The sequence below is a fragment of the Mixophyes fleayi genome, chromosome 2 (genome assembly GCF_038048845.1).
Source record: "Mixophyes fleayi isolate aMixFle1 chromosome 2, aMixFle1.hap1, whole genome shotgun sequence".
NCBI lineage: Eukaryota > Metazoa > Chordata > Amphibia > Anura > Limnodynastidae > Mixophyes > Mixophyes fleayi.
The window spans coordinates 245,155,164-245,167,686 of NC_134403.1; the positions used below are offsets into that span (position 1 = coordinate 245,155,164).

A 12,523-nucleotide genomic window follows, 5' to 3' on the forward strand; every position below is an offset into this window, starting at 1 on the left:
GGTTTTCCGGCTCCAATAACCCAGACACAGTAGAGACCGACGAAAAAATAGCGATGAGTACAACGCCGGTAAAGTAAAAATTGCGACTTACCACGTTAGTGACAAGTAGTTTTTGCGGCACCTTCAATTCCCTACCAGTGTAAAAAACGACCTTGCAAAACATGGACGGTAAGAAATTACGTAATTTCTAATGGACCTAATCCAAACTGCGGTTTTAAAGCGGCAATGGCTGGACCCACAGCATGTATAATGTAATCCATGCTGTGGGTCCAGCCATTCGCTTTAAAACCACAGTTTTGATTAGGTCCATTAGAAATTACGTGATTTCTTACCGTCCATGTTTTGCAAGGTCGTTTTTTACACTGGTAGGGAATTGAATGTGCTGCAAAAACCACTTGTCACTAACGTGGTAAGTCGCAATTTTTACTTTACCGGCGTTGTACTCATCACTATTTTTTTGTTGTGTCTACTGTGTCAGGGTTATTGGAGCTGGAAAAATGACTACCACCAGTTACCAGACTGTTTGTGATGTTTGCATGTCTACAACCAGAAGTTGATTCCGCTCTAAATTGAATGTTAATTCTAGTTAAAACAGATGTCCAGAACAGATCAGAAGCTATCACAAGGCAACTGGCTTTGGCAATACATCTAAATAAGATGCTTTATTGTTTATTGTGGGGCTTCAATGTTCTTGCCAAGGAGATAAGTAGCAAGCATTGGGTCGAAAGAAGGAACTCTCTTATGCTGTAAATCTAGGGAACATTCTACTTACCAGAGAGCATGATCTGCTTCTTTAAAGATACACTTTTTTGCCTTGCTCTTCAATGCTTAGAATAGTTGCTAGAGACAACCCTTTAAAACTTTGACGAATGCAGTCTACAGCCTGCCCATCTAGCCAATTCTTGCATGGGATTTACACCCCCAGCACAAATGATATCCCTGCTGCGAAAGTCAGAAACGTATTTTCTCTGTGGTGGGAAAATCAGGTTTTGGGAAGTATTGACCTTTCACTGAGAGTGTCATAGTAAGTAGTTGGATGCCACATTTTTGTGTTTAGATTATTTTCATGTATACAATTTAAAATCCAGTCAATTCCTCCAGTTGGTGCAACAATGTGTATATTCTGCTCTGAGCATGTGCTCTACTGGTTTTCTACTTAAGTTTTTACCACAAAACAGTGCAATGGGTATCAAGCATTGAAACCAAAGGATTGAAGAGAACTTAAAAAGTTTAGGTCTAGATCCGAACTCCTTGTGTATGCACAACTTGGCTATCTCTACATTTTAATATACCAGTACAAAGAATTCATGTGATTTGTACACCAAGAATAGATGTTTATCTTAATAGATTTTACGTAAGAATATATCTGTTACCTACCTATGTAATTTGACTTTAAATATTAAATAATCCATCAAAGATGTTTTCTGCTTAATTTTTTACTTGTTACAGGATAATGCCTCAAAGTTGCTCTTAGGTCTAATGGAAAGCCGCCATGACAGTGAGAATGCAGAAAGAATTCTGATCAGTTTACGACCCCAAGAATTGGTGAGCAAGTTTTAACAATAACATTTTAATACAGAGATACCCAGTGACATCATGACAATTTGTATAGGAAAACACTTGTAACATTATACAATGTATAATGGCAGCTTCCATTTCTTTTCACTATTTTAACCTGTTGCACATCAATAAGATGCAAATTATATTGACAATGTTTTCATTTTGTTTGGGTGGCAGGTGGATGTCATCAAGAAGGCTCATCTTCAAGAAGATGAGGGAGACAGCTCTGAGGTGTCACCTAGTGAAGTTGGACACAACATTTACATCCTTGCCTTACAGGTCCGGTCTCCTTGACTTGACAGTTTATTAATATTTACAAATACAATACAAACATTTATTTTGTATGCTTTAATGTCAATTATAAGGATATCATAAGTCACCAATAAGTTATGTGACCATCAGCCATTATTCAGGTCACACAACTCTGAGGTTACTTTTAATTAGAGATGGGCGGGTCCGGTTCTCCGAGAACCGAACCCACCCGAACTTTGGGTATCCGAGTACCGAGCTGAGCAGCTCGGTACTCTCCCGCCCATTCCGAATCCAAATCGAGGCCGAACGTCATTGTGACGTCGTCGGATCTCGGGACTCGGTTCTCGCGATACTTCAACTTTATAAATACACGCCTCCACAGCAATCCATCGCCATTTGACAGAGGGAGAGAGCAGGGTGTAGTCATAGGCTAATTAGAGCAGGGACAGAGAATACCATATTGTTCTTGCAATTGCTCTAACCAAAATCGCTAGTGCAGAGAGGAGGATAGAGGTTTATTATTTTTTCTTCATATTTGGCACTCCCCAGCGCTTTTGGGGTGTCCCCCATAATTGTGCATTAATATTTCTGGCTGTCAAAAGTCATATCTGTCAGCATTATCTACTAAATAATTTGTAGCACACCTCAGTGTTTTTGGGGTGTCCTCCCTAATTGTGCATTAATATTTCTGGCTGTCAAAAGTCATATCTGTCAGCAGTATCTACTCAATAATTTTTAGCACTCCTCAGTGTTTTTGGGGTGTCCTCCCTAATTGTGCATTAATATTTCTGGCTGTCAAAAGTCATATCTGTCAGCAGTATCTACTCAATAATTTGTAGCACTCCTCAGTGTTTTTGGGGTGTCCTCCCTAATTGTGCATTAATATTTCTGGCTGTCAAAAGTCATATCTGTCAGCAGTATCTACTCAATAATTTTTAGCACTCCTCAGTGTTTTTGGGGTGTCCTCCCTAATTGTGCATTAATATTTCTGGCTGTCAAAAGTCATATCTGTCAGCAGTATCTACTCAATAATTTTTAGCACTCCCCAGTGGTTTGCGCTCAGAATGGATTCAAAGCAGTCCACATATGATCTAAATGAGCAACCAGGTTCTGTCACCAGTCCTGATGTTAGTGTTCCCAGTACGTCATCTGGCCAAGGCGATGTCAAACAACAGAGTGTTTTCAAATTAGTGCAAAAAACAAAAACCCAAAAAAAATTTACTGTATTGAAGCGAAAAAGAAGTGTAACTGAGCAAAAGTTAAGTGACGATAAAAAAAAAATTGCAAGCATGCCATTCTACACACGCAGTGGCAAAGAGAGAATGAGGCCTTCACCTTATGCTATTAGTGGCAGATCCCAAAAAGTTACCCAGCCTACAATTGGTGCACAACTACTGTTACGCGTCAAAGCCGAGCTGCAAGATAACAGTGAGGCATTACAGGAGAATATTTGCTCTGATTCACAAATGACAACAATCCCTGTGGAGAGTCCATCCAACAGTGGGATGTCTAATCGTGAGCATTCTGCTGATGTGTGCCTTAATAGCCCGAGTGTAGCCGGTGATACCCAAATTGAGGATGCCACTTTGGAATTAGAAGAGGATGAGGGGGAGATTTGTGTAGGCGACGAGTGCGCTAATGATGATGTTGATGATTATGATGCAGACAGATACCAAATTGCCTTTCTCAATTTCTATTTATATTCTAGATTATATAACGGCTGAATAGTTTTCTATTTTACTCCTAGTGGAGAGAGGATCTGATGCAGACAGATACCAAACTGCCTTTGTCCATTTCAATTTATATTGTACAGTATATAATGGCTGAATTTATTAGTATTTTATACAAGTGGAGGGGGGCCTAGAGAGACAGAAACCAAACTGGCTTTCTCCATGTCAATTAATATTGTACAGTCTATAACGGCTGGATTTTTTGGTATTTTATACAAGTGGAGGGGGGCCTAGAGAGACAGAAACCAAACTGGCTTTCTCCATGTCAATTAATATTGTACAGTCTATAATGGCTGAATTTTTTGTTTTTTTAAAAAAGTGGAGGGGGGCCTAGAGAGACAGAAAGCAAACTGTCTTTTTCCATTTCTTTACATATTTAACTATAAGTGTAGGGTGTAATATACATCCAAAGACGATGGCTGCATTGCCAATATGCATAGATGGAGAGGAAGACAATCTGTTTTGTGTGTAGAATAAATGAAGGCCTACCAACGAAGAATTAAACAGTTTTTTTGGATGATTTATTACCTCAACAATTAGATTACTTATCTCTAAAACAGTTGAAGCACTAAATTGGGTTATTTTAGGCACAAAAACATGTATTTTCCAACAAAATAGCAAAACAAAACCAAACAAAACCAAAACCAAAACCAAAACACGCAATGGCGGTTTTGCAAAACCAAAACCAAAACCAAAACACGACGGTAATCCAGATCCAAAACCGAATCCAAAACCAAAACACGGGGGTCAGTGACCATCTCTACTTTTAATATTAAATAACCAAATTCACCAAAAACTCTCAGATGCTAGTATATGTACTGCCCAGTGGTTGAATTGGGCTGGTATGCCATACTGCAACTTCTCCCACTGTCCTCATTGTAAACCTATAAAATGTCATTCAATCACATTGTCTATACCACCACTTCTAAATTTTCACTTCGACTAATGCTACTGCCACTTAATATTAAATAATAGTAAAATAAAGCAACTCTATACTAAATTTGAGAAAAACTGGTTTCCTCCTAGTATTTAAACAGACAAAATCTATACAATATAAAGTGTACTAGACTAAAACCATTGAACAATTAACATATGTTTATTAAATAAAACTCAAATAATTAAAAACAATAAGCAATACACCTACAATCAGACAACAAATGTAAAGTACTAAATGTGACTATCTAGTCTTAGACATAAATAGTCTCTGTGATAGAAAAATCACACATAAGTCCATAGTAGATATTTTATAAGGATCCAAATAGAGGAATGATAGTATTCCAAGATGGTGTTAGTAATACAGAACAAATGTCCCTGTCTTGGTTACTTCTTATTTGATGTTTAGAGACTCTCCAAAAATCCAGCTGTATATACAGCTAGGGGCTTACTGAATAATCTTACAATCACTAAATTATGACATCATAATTCATCTAATATAATGTTATCTTGCATATAAATGTATTATTAATGACAGGACTTGTTTACCTTATATGGCATTTTGGTCTTTTTTATTAGTTGTTCTTAATCAAGTAAGTTCTATAATCAATAGTGACATAATGTATTTGAATTGTACATCAAATAAGAAAACTGACACTACATGTGGCCAATCTTGGTTCCCCTATGGAGACAGACAGGACAAAGAAGTAACAAAATCTATGGTTTATTTACATCACCAAGGGCCTGATGTAGATTCGGATGCAAGTCCAACTAATCAGTGCAAAAAGCAACTTTAGCCAAGGATCTGTCTGTTTGCACTGAGATGGATCTCCCCAATGAACCTCTCTGCGCTTTGAGAGGTGGAGCAGGGATGTTAGTGAATGAGCCTAGCAATGTAAGGGTGTGTTCAGGCTCTTTACATGCTATGTTGACTTGAAGATGTAAATTGTGTCCGATTCTTCATCAGTCCCTTAATTGTTACCTATATGTTGTGGTAGCTTTTAAGGTAATTTACCTAAAGAATATTTCATGTAGAACAGTTTTGCTGTGTATCTTTATTCCCCATGTACCCCCCTTCTCCTTCCTGGAGCCCTCGCTCCTTCCCTTACCTCTACCTTTTCCCACAACCCCCTCAACCTAACACTTTTTAAAAAAAAACAAAAACATTTTATTAATAACATCAAGCACAAAAAGAAACATTACAAGTATTCAAGGGAGGTTTAGCAATAACTTTATATAATCAAATTTAGGGTACATAACACTACTCAACAATACTTTTGTGATATGAAGTCAGCTATATGCTGGTTTTATACTGTAGTGATGTTATAGTTTTTACATTTCAAATAGGTAGGGGAAGAGTTTATAAGATGGTAGAGGGATATCGAGAATTGTTGAGGCTAGGGAAAGGACAGCTGCCCAGAATGGGCGTAGCTTGGGACACCATATATGCATAAAGGTACCAATGTGGCCACAGTTTCTTCAATAAGCAGCGCTTATCTGTGGGTATATAGCATGAAGCCTGGAGGGGACATAGTACCATCTATGGAGTAGTTTATTGGTATTTTCCTTACTTCGTACATTTATGAAATATCGTGGTGTCCATTCGTAAATATCCGACCAGTCTTCTTGGTCTAATGATTTTCCCAAATCTGTTTCCTACTGTGTCTGGATACCATCGTTAACCTCTGTAGTGAGAGGAAGCATAGCATTATATAGCACAGAGATGAGACTTTTTGATGAAGGTCCAGAGAGACAAAGATTCTCGAACACAGTGGGCGCTCTAGCTGACTACTGGGTTTTGACTGTTTGTTGGAAGTGCCTGATTTGCAGATATTGATGGAACTGTCCCATGGAAAATCCACAGAGTTTTGCCAGTTCAGAGAACTGTGGGAATGATGCAGTCCTAGTGATATGATTTAGTAATAGTTTGCCCTTACCTGCCCACTTGCTATACATAGGTCGGGAGAGGCCAGGTGTGAAGGCAGGGTTGGACCAGAGGGGTATCAATATTGAGGGGGCAGAGGAGAGAGATGCCATTCTTTTACATCAGGACCAGATTGAGATAGTCACCAATAATCTCCTTATAGCCAAATCCAAGGGTCACTTCTCCCTACTCATCCTCCTTGACCTCTCTGCGGCCGTTGACCATCCCCTCCTGCTACAAACTCTTCTCTCTCTTGGCCTATCTGGGTCTGTCCTCGCCTGGTTCACCTCCTACCTTGCGAACCGCTCCTTCTCTGTATCCATGTCTGGCTCTTCCTCTGATCCCTCCCCTCTCCCTGTTGGAGTCCCTCAGGGCTCTGTTCTCGGACCTCTACTCTTTTCGCTCTATATCTCCTCCATTGGTGCTCTCATCTCCTCCATCGGTCTTCAGTATCACCTCTATGCTGACGACATCCAATTGGACATCTCCTCGCCCGATCTTTCCTCCACCCTCCTCTCTCGTGTATTCGACTGCCTCTCTGCCATCTCCTCCTGGATGTCCTCGCGCTTTCTCAAAATCAACATCTCTAAAACTGAACTCATTGTCTTTCCTCCCGCCAGGCTCCCCTCCCACTTTGACCTCTCTATCACTGTCAACAACACCACTATCTCCTCTGTCACCCAACTTCGCTGCCTGGGCGTCACCTTCGACTCCTCCCTCTCTTTTGTCCCCCACATTCAATCCCTTGCCCAAGCCTGTCGCTTCCAACTTCGCAACATTGCCCGCATCCGACCCTTCCTCTCTCAGGATGCCACCAAAACTATCATCCACGCACTCATTATCTCCCGCCTCGATTACTGCAACCTCCTCCTTACTGGCCTCCCTCTCTCCCACCTTGCCCCCCTCCGCTCTATTCTCAATGCGGCGGCTAGACTAATCTTCCTCTCTCGCCGCTTCTTCTCCGCTTCCCCTCTCTGCCTTGCCCTTCACTGGCTCCCCATCCCCTTCAGAATCCTGTTCAAACTCCTGACCACCACGTACAAGGCCCTTTACCAGTCTACTGCCCCCTATATCTCTATCCTCCTCTCCATTCAAACTCCTGCCCGTTCCCTGCACTCTGCAAATTACCGTTGCCTCTCCTCCACCCTGGTCACCTCTTCCCACTCCAGAATCCAGGACTTCTCCCGTGCAGCCCCCCTTCACTGGAACGACCTCACCTGCTCCATCCGTCTCTCTCCCAATCTAAGCTCCTTCAATCGGGCACTCAAAACCCACCTGTTCCTTAAAGCCTACCAATCTTCCACCTAACCCGTCCTACCTGCCCCTATTCTCTCCCTTACACGTCAACTGGCTCCCCTTAAGCTTGAGTTTTGTTCACCCTCCCTTAGGATGTAAGCTCATGTGAGCAGGGCCCTCTTCCCTCCTGTCTCCATACCTGTTCTTCTGCTCCGTCTGTACTGCATTAGCCTGACTGGAGCCTCTGAAGTTTTGGTATTTATTGTTTACTGTTCAGTTATGTCTCACCCTGTATAGTCTACTGTTTGTGCTGTGTACGGCGCTGCAGAAGTCTTGTGTCGCCTAACAAATAAAGGATAATAATAATAATTGAGAGGAAGAGGGCCAAGACTGGGTGAGATTGTGCAGGGGTTGGGCGCTGTGTGGCAGGAAGCCAGAGAGTGGAGCTAATCGGTGATCCCTCCAGTAGGTCTGATTCTATATCAACCCAGATTCTGGTTCCAGGTGGAGAGTGCCATTGCACACATTGGGCTAGACGGGCTGCATAGTAGTAATTGTGACGATTTGGGATGCTGAGACCACCTGCCATGGGGGAGCATTGGAGAATGTGGGCGGAGATCCTGGGTCATTTGTTTGAACAGACAAAGCACATTAGAGAGGTCTGCAACATGTTGAGGGGGGGGGGGCTGATGGGGAGAGTGAGAAAGAGGTACAATAGTCGGGGAAGTAAATTCATCTTCACTGACGTGATCTGACCCACCCAGGATATCACGAGTTTGTCCCACGATATCAAATCTTTTTTAATATAAGTTATGAGCAGGGGATAGTTAGCCTGATAGAGATGCTCCACCTTTCTGGTGAGTGCTATGCCTAGATATCTGATGTGGTCGGTGTTTCAATGAAAAGGGAAATTCAGTTCCAAGAGCTGTTTCAGTTTGAGAGGGATATGGAGATCTAGAATGTCAGTTTTAGTCAGTTTAGTGTTAATTTTGAAATTTGAGAGAATGGAGAAAGTTTCGAGTTCCTGAAATAGATTAGGGAGCAATATTACAACCTAACACTTTAAAAAAGTTAGACATTATATGACTAGCATTCTCCGCCACACCCCTGTCCAATTCGATAAGATCTGAAGTCCTTGAACTGAGCACCACGGAGCCTCCTCTCCTCTTGCATTTTAAGGCCTTTGAGCTTCCAATCTTAAACCTTGTCATGGATCACCATCTTCTCCATACTTTTCTTTTCTTCGCTTTGGCTAGTGATTTCCCTTGTCCCTCTTACTCCTATTCTTTTCTATCTCTTTCCCTTCCCTCCTACTCTCCTTAAATTTACTTTTGTATTCTCATATCGATAACAATACGCTGCTTCTATTACGTGGAAACTTCTTTGCAATTTTGATTCACCTGTACTGCCTGTTTCCCTCATTGTCTGTATTGTAAAACTCAATAAAATATATTTAAAAAAAAAAAAAATTAGACATTAAATTGTTTTATTGTTTTAATACATGATTTTTCAACAAAAGAAAAGTAAAAAAAACTGACACCTATTACCTGCAGCATTAACTTACATACCATTAGCCAGGAATGGTCTTAGAAAGATTTTTCCTGCATAATTTGCATTTAATTAAGGTATGAAAACTGTTGGTACTGTGTACTAAATGTTAATGTTTACAAAATTTTAACTCACTTTTAATTAAGAGCATGTTTTTAAATATGTATATTTTTATTTTGTTGTGTTTTAGCTGGCACGCCACAATAAACATCTTCAACATCTTTTGAAGACAGTTAATAGTGTTCAAGAGGAAGAAGAGAGTATCTCTACCATGGTAATTATTGTTGAATTTGTCTGACACTATTAAATAAATATAAACCTGTCTAGCTATCCACCTATCTTCATCTGTATTTAACTTTTACAGTCTCCACATGTTCATTTCCTGGTATTGCTTGCCTCTCTCACTATCTGTGTACTTTTCCTTTTCATTAAGGCTCATTTCAAACTAAAAAAAAATGTAAGCCTTTACTGTTTCTCTTGTTGTCCAAGTCTGCTTACTTGTCTGTCAATCACATTCGAAGGTACAGAGTCACCTCCTAGGTGTATATTTACTAAACTGCGGGTTTTAAAAATGGAGATGTTACCTATAGCAACCAAAAAGATTCTAGTTATCATTTATTTAGTACATTCTACAAAATGACAGCTTAATCTGATTGGTTGCTATTGGCAACATGTCCACTTTTTCAAACCCGAAGTTTAGTAAATATACCTCCTAGTCTTTGCAAACACCCTGCAAACTCAATCTGTACCTTCATTTGCAATTTTGTGAATATTCCAAGCATAGCTAAAACCGCACAATGCAGAATTTTAGAACCACCCTTTCATTAATTCCAATGTTTCCTTTTTTTCTTCTAATATACTGTCAATCTTAATTTAGGACCTAAGCTAATCATGAGAGTGAGGGGACATCAGCTCTTTCTTTACAGCATGTGTCGCCTTTGCGTGTTTGAGTGTTTTGTTACATTGGCTGAAGTGCCAAATGCGCTTTCTCAAAGAAGTGCAACTGGAAGGTGAAAAATGTGTCCCATTGAAGGTATAGGGACAAGGCTTGTGTGGAGAGGGCTGTGTCTCCATTCCTCACTAAATACACATTCTATACCCTGCCAGTTCATTTATATAATTCTATTCTCCAAAAATGTTCCAAAGAATGTAGGACAGCTTCTTGGCCCACAATTTCATATGCTTACACCTAAAAATGTACTATATTTGCAAAAATGTGCATGGCATCACAAAACATTTGTACTACACTTTTACAATTTTGCAAGTTCATAAATCACCTTTAATGTCGCTTTCTAGACACAATCGTTAACGCACATAAGTGAAATTGAAGCGATTCTGAAGTCTCACATTCCTCCTGAATTTCCAATTCTCTTGGCAGCTTTGGGTAATTAAATGGAAAGCTCATTTCATTTATTAACCTAAACGGTGAGACAGTCAGATTGTATGGCAGTCCTAATTGCCAACATTTGCCAAGACTGGGAATGTTTAGGGATGTTTGATTTCTTTACGTTGATGTACTTGTGTTGGATTAACTAGGGCTATAAAGAACATTTCCATTATTGCTTTACATACTTAGCCTGTTGAACACTGTGGTGTATGTAGTTTGAATAAACACGCTAACCCCTTAATTATATTAGGAACCACAGCCATCAAGCACTTACTTCTGAGCTAATGCGCATGATACAAAAGATGACAGTTGGGCACATGATATAAACACACTCCTTTGGATAGTTGGAATATCCTGCTCTTTAAGTTGTGACACCCAACCTCCCCCAGATATACCCTGACTTTTTTAGACCTACTGGCTGGAAGATCTGAGACTGAGAAGAGCAGAGATCATTTACCGTCTATGGGTCTCACAGCTGAGCTAACCAATTTGAATGCTACAGTGCAATGCCAGTGAAATAATACAGCGTGCATCAGGCTCACTAGCAGCTTGTACAGTGTTTGTCACTGAAATCTAAACAAGTACTATCACAGGTATTTGGGAGAAGGCTACAACAGTAAAAGAAGGAGATTTCCAAATGTGGATATTTTTTAAATACAATTTACTCTTCAACAGAATATATAAGTACCAACAAAAAAATCAAAATATTTCCTATTGCCACACTCTATTTGCCTGAGTCATTAAGGCAAGCAAAGGAGTAAATGTTTTCTGGGACAAACCATGTTACAATGCAAGGGGTGCAAATCAGTTTATTATTTTGTACATAAGTTAAATACTGGCTGTTTTTTCATCTAGCACACAAATACTTGCTAGCTTTATTATTACATTGAAATATAAAGATGATCTAGGACATGCCCTACCCAAACTATAAATCTGCCTCACATTTTAAATTTACCTCCCCCTCCAATACAACATGGTTTTGTCCAGGTACAAATGTTACTCCTTTTTTATGCTTTACTCTCCTTAATGACTCAGGCCCTATGTCTCTATAATTATCACAGTTTAAGGTGATTCATTTAAAATATTTTGCAAAGATTGGACCATCCTCACTGCGGCAGGGAATAGTGCAAGTCCCTGACTTTCCAAGGTCAATACTTTAATACAAAGAAAAAACACAGGGATGAGGATGGGCAAACTTTTAAATATTAAAGTACCAACACAGTAAAAATAAAATAAATATACACTTTGTTATCAATACAAATTTAAATATATTAACAGCCACTTTATGCTGTTTGCGTTTGCTCATGTATAATAATATAGTGTTTCTGATTTTCTATTATCCAATGTATCACATTGTTTCTCTGTGTAATCAACCGGATGAATCAAATCCCTGCCAAACAGCTTATTTCAACTGTTCAGTTGCCCTTGTGGCATTAGCCACACTTGCCCCTCTTCGGGGACCCAGAACCACCCTCCTTCCTGGGTCCTGGCTTAAAATGTCTCCTCCAACCCCTAAAGATAGGACACCAGAGTCCTTATAGAAGCTCCACCCCCTTTCTAGTGATGAAGTGGCTGTCTGTGTCATATCTCATGAGCCCCACGCCTCTTCTTACTACAACCCTCCTTCGCCTGCCATCACTGTGGGCGGGGGCAGCTACAAGCGTGACATACCATTAATAGAACAACCAGTGTGCAATAAAGTTGATACTAAGCAATACCATTTAAGATGCAGGTTGTGTAAGCTCCAGGCTTGGACATTTGGAGGCTAGTGTGCTTAGGCATCAATTATTTGGACTGCAATATACTGGAATAAGCTTCATTGACTGGAGAGAAGAACTGGAGATGGGGATTTGGGACTGGTGGTAAGGAAGAGGGACTAGGGCAGTGGTTCTTAACCTTGCTGGAGGTACTGAACCCCACAAGTTTCATGCATGCATTCACCGAACCCTTCAT

The 12,523-nt window shown here is 40.1% G+C and overlaps 1 protein-coding gene across 2 annotated transcripts in view; it reads left to right on the forward strand.

The window, feature by feature from the left end:
* Nucleotides 1–12,523, forward strand: part of ITPR3 (inositol 1,4,5-trisphosphate receptor type 3) — a 194,631-nt gene that overhangs the window by 147,329 nt on the left and 34,779 nt on the right. For both annotated transcript variants that reach the window (XM_075195726.1, XM_075195727.1), the window contains exons 44-46: nucleotides 1,450–1,545; nucleotides 1,738–1,839; nucleotides 9,374–9,457. In XM_075195726.1, the coding sequence (XP_075051827.1) occupies nucleotides 1,450–1,545; nucleotides 1,738–1,839; nucleotides 9,374–9,457 (282 nt within the window). The remainder of the gene's footprint in view (nucleotides 1–1,449; nucleotides 1,546–1,737; nucleotides 1,840–9,373; nucleotides 9,458–12,523) is intronic.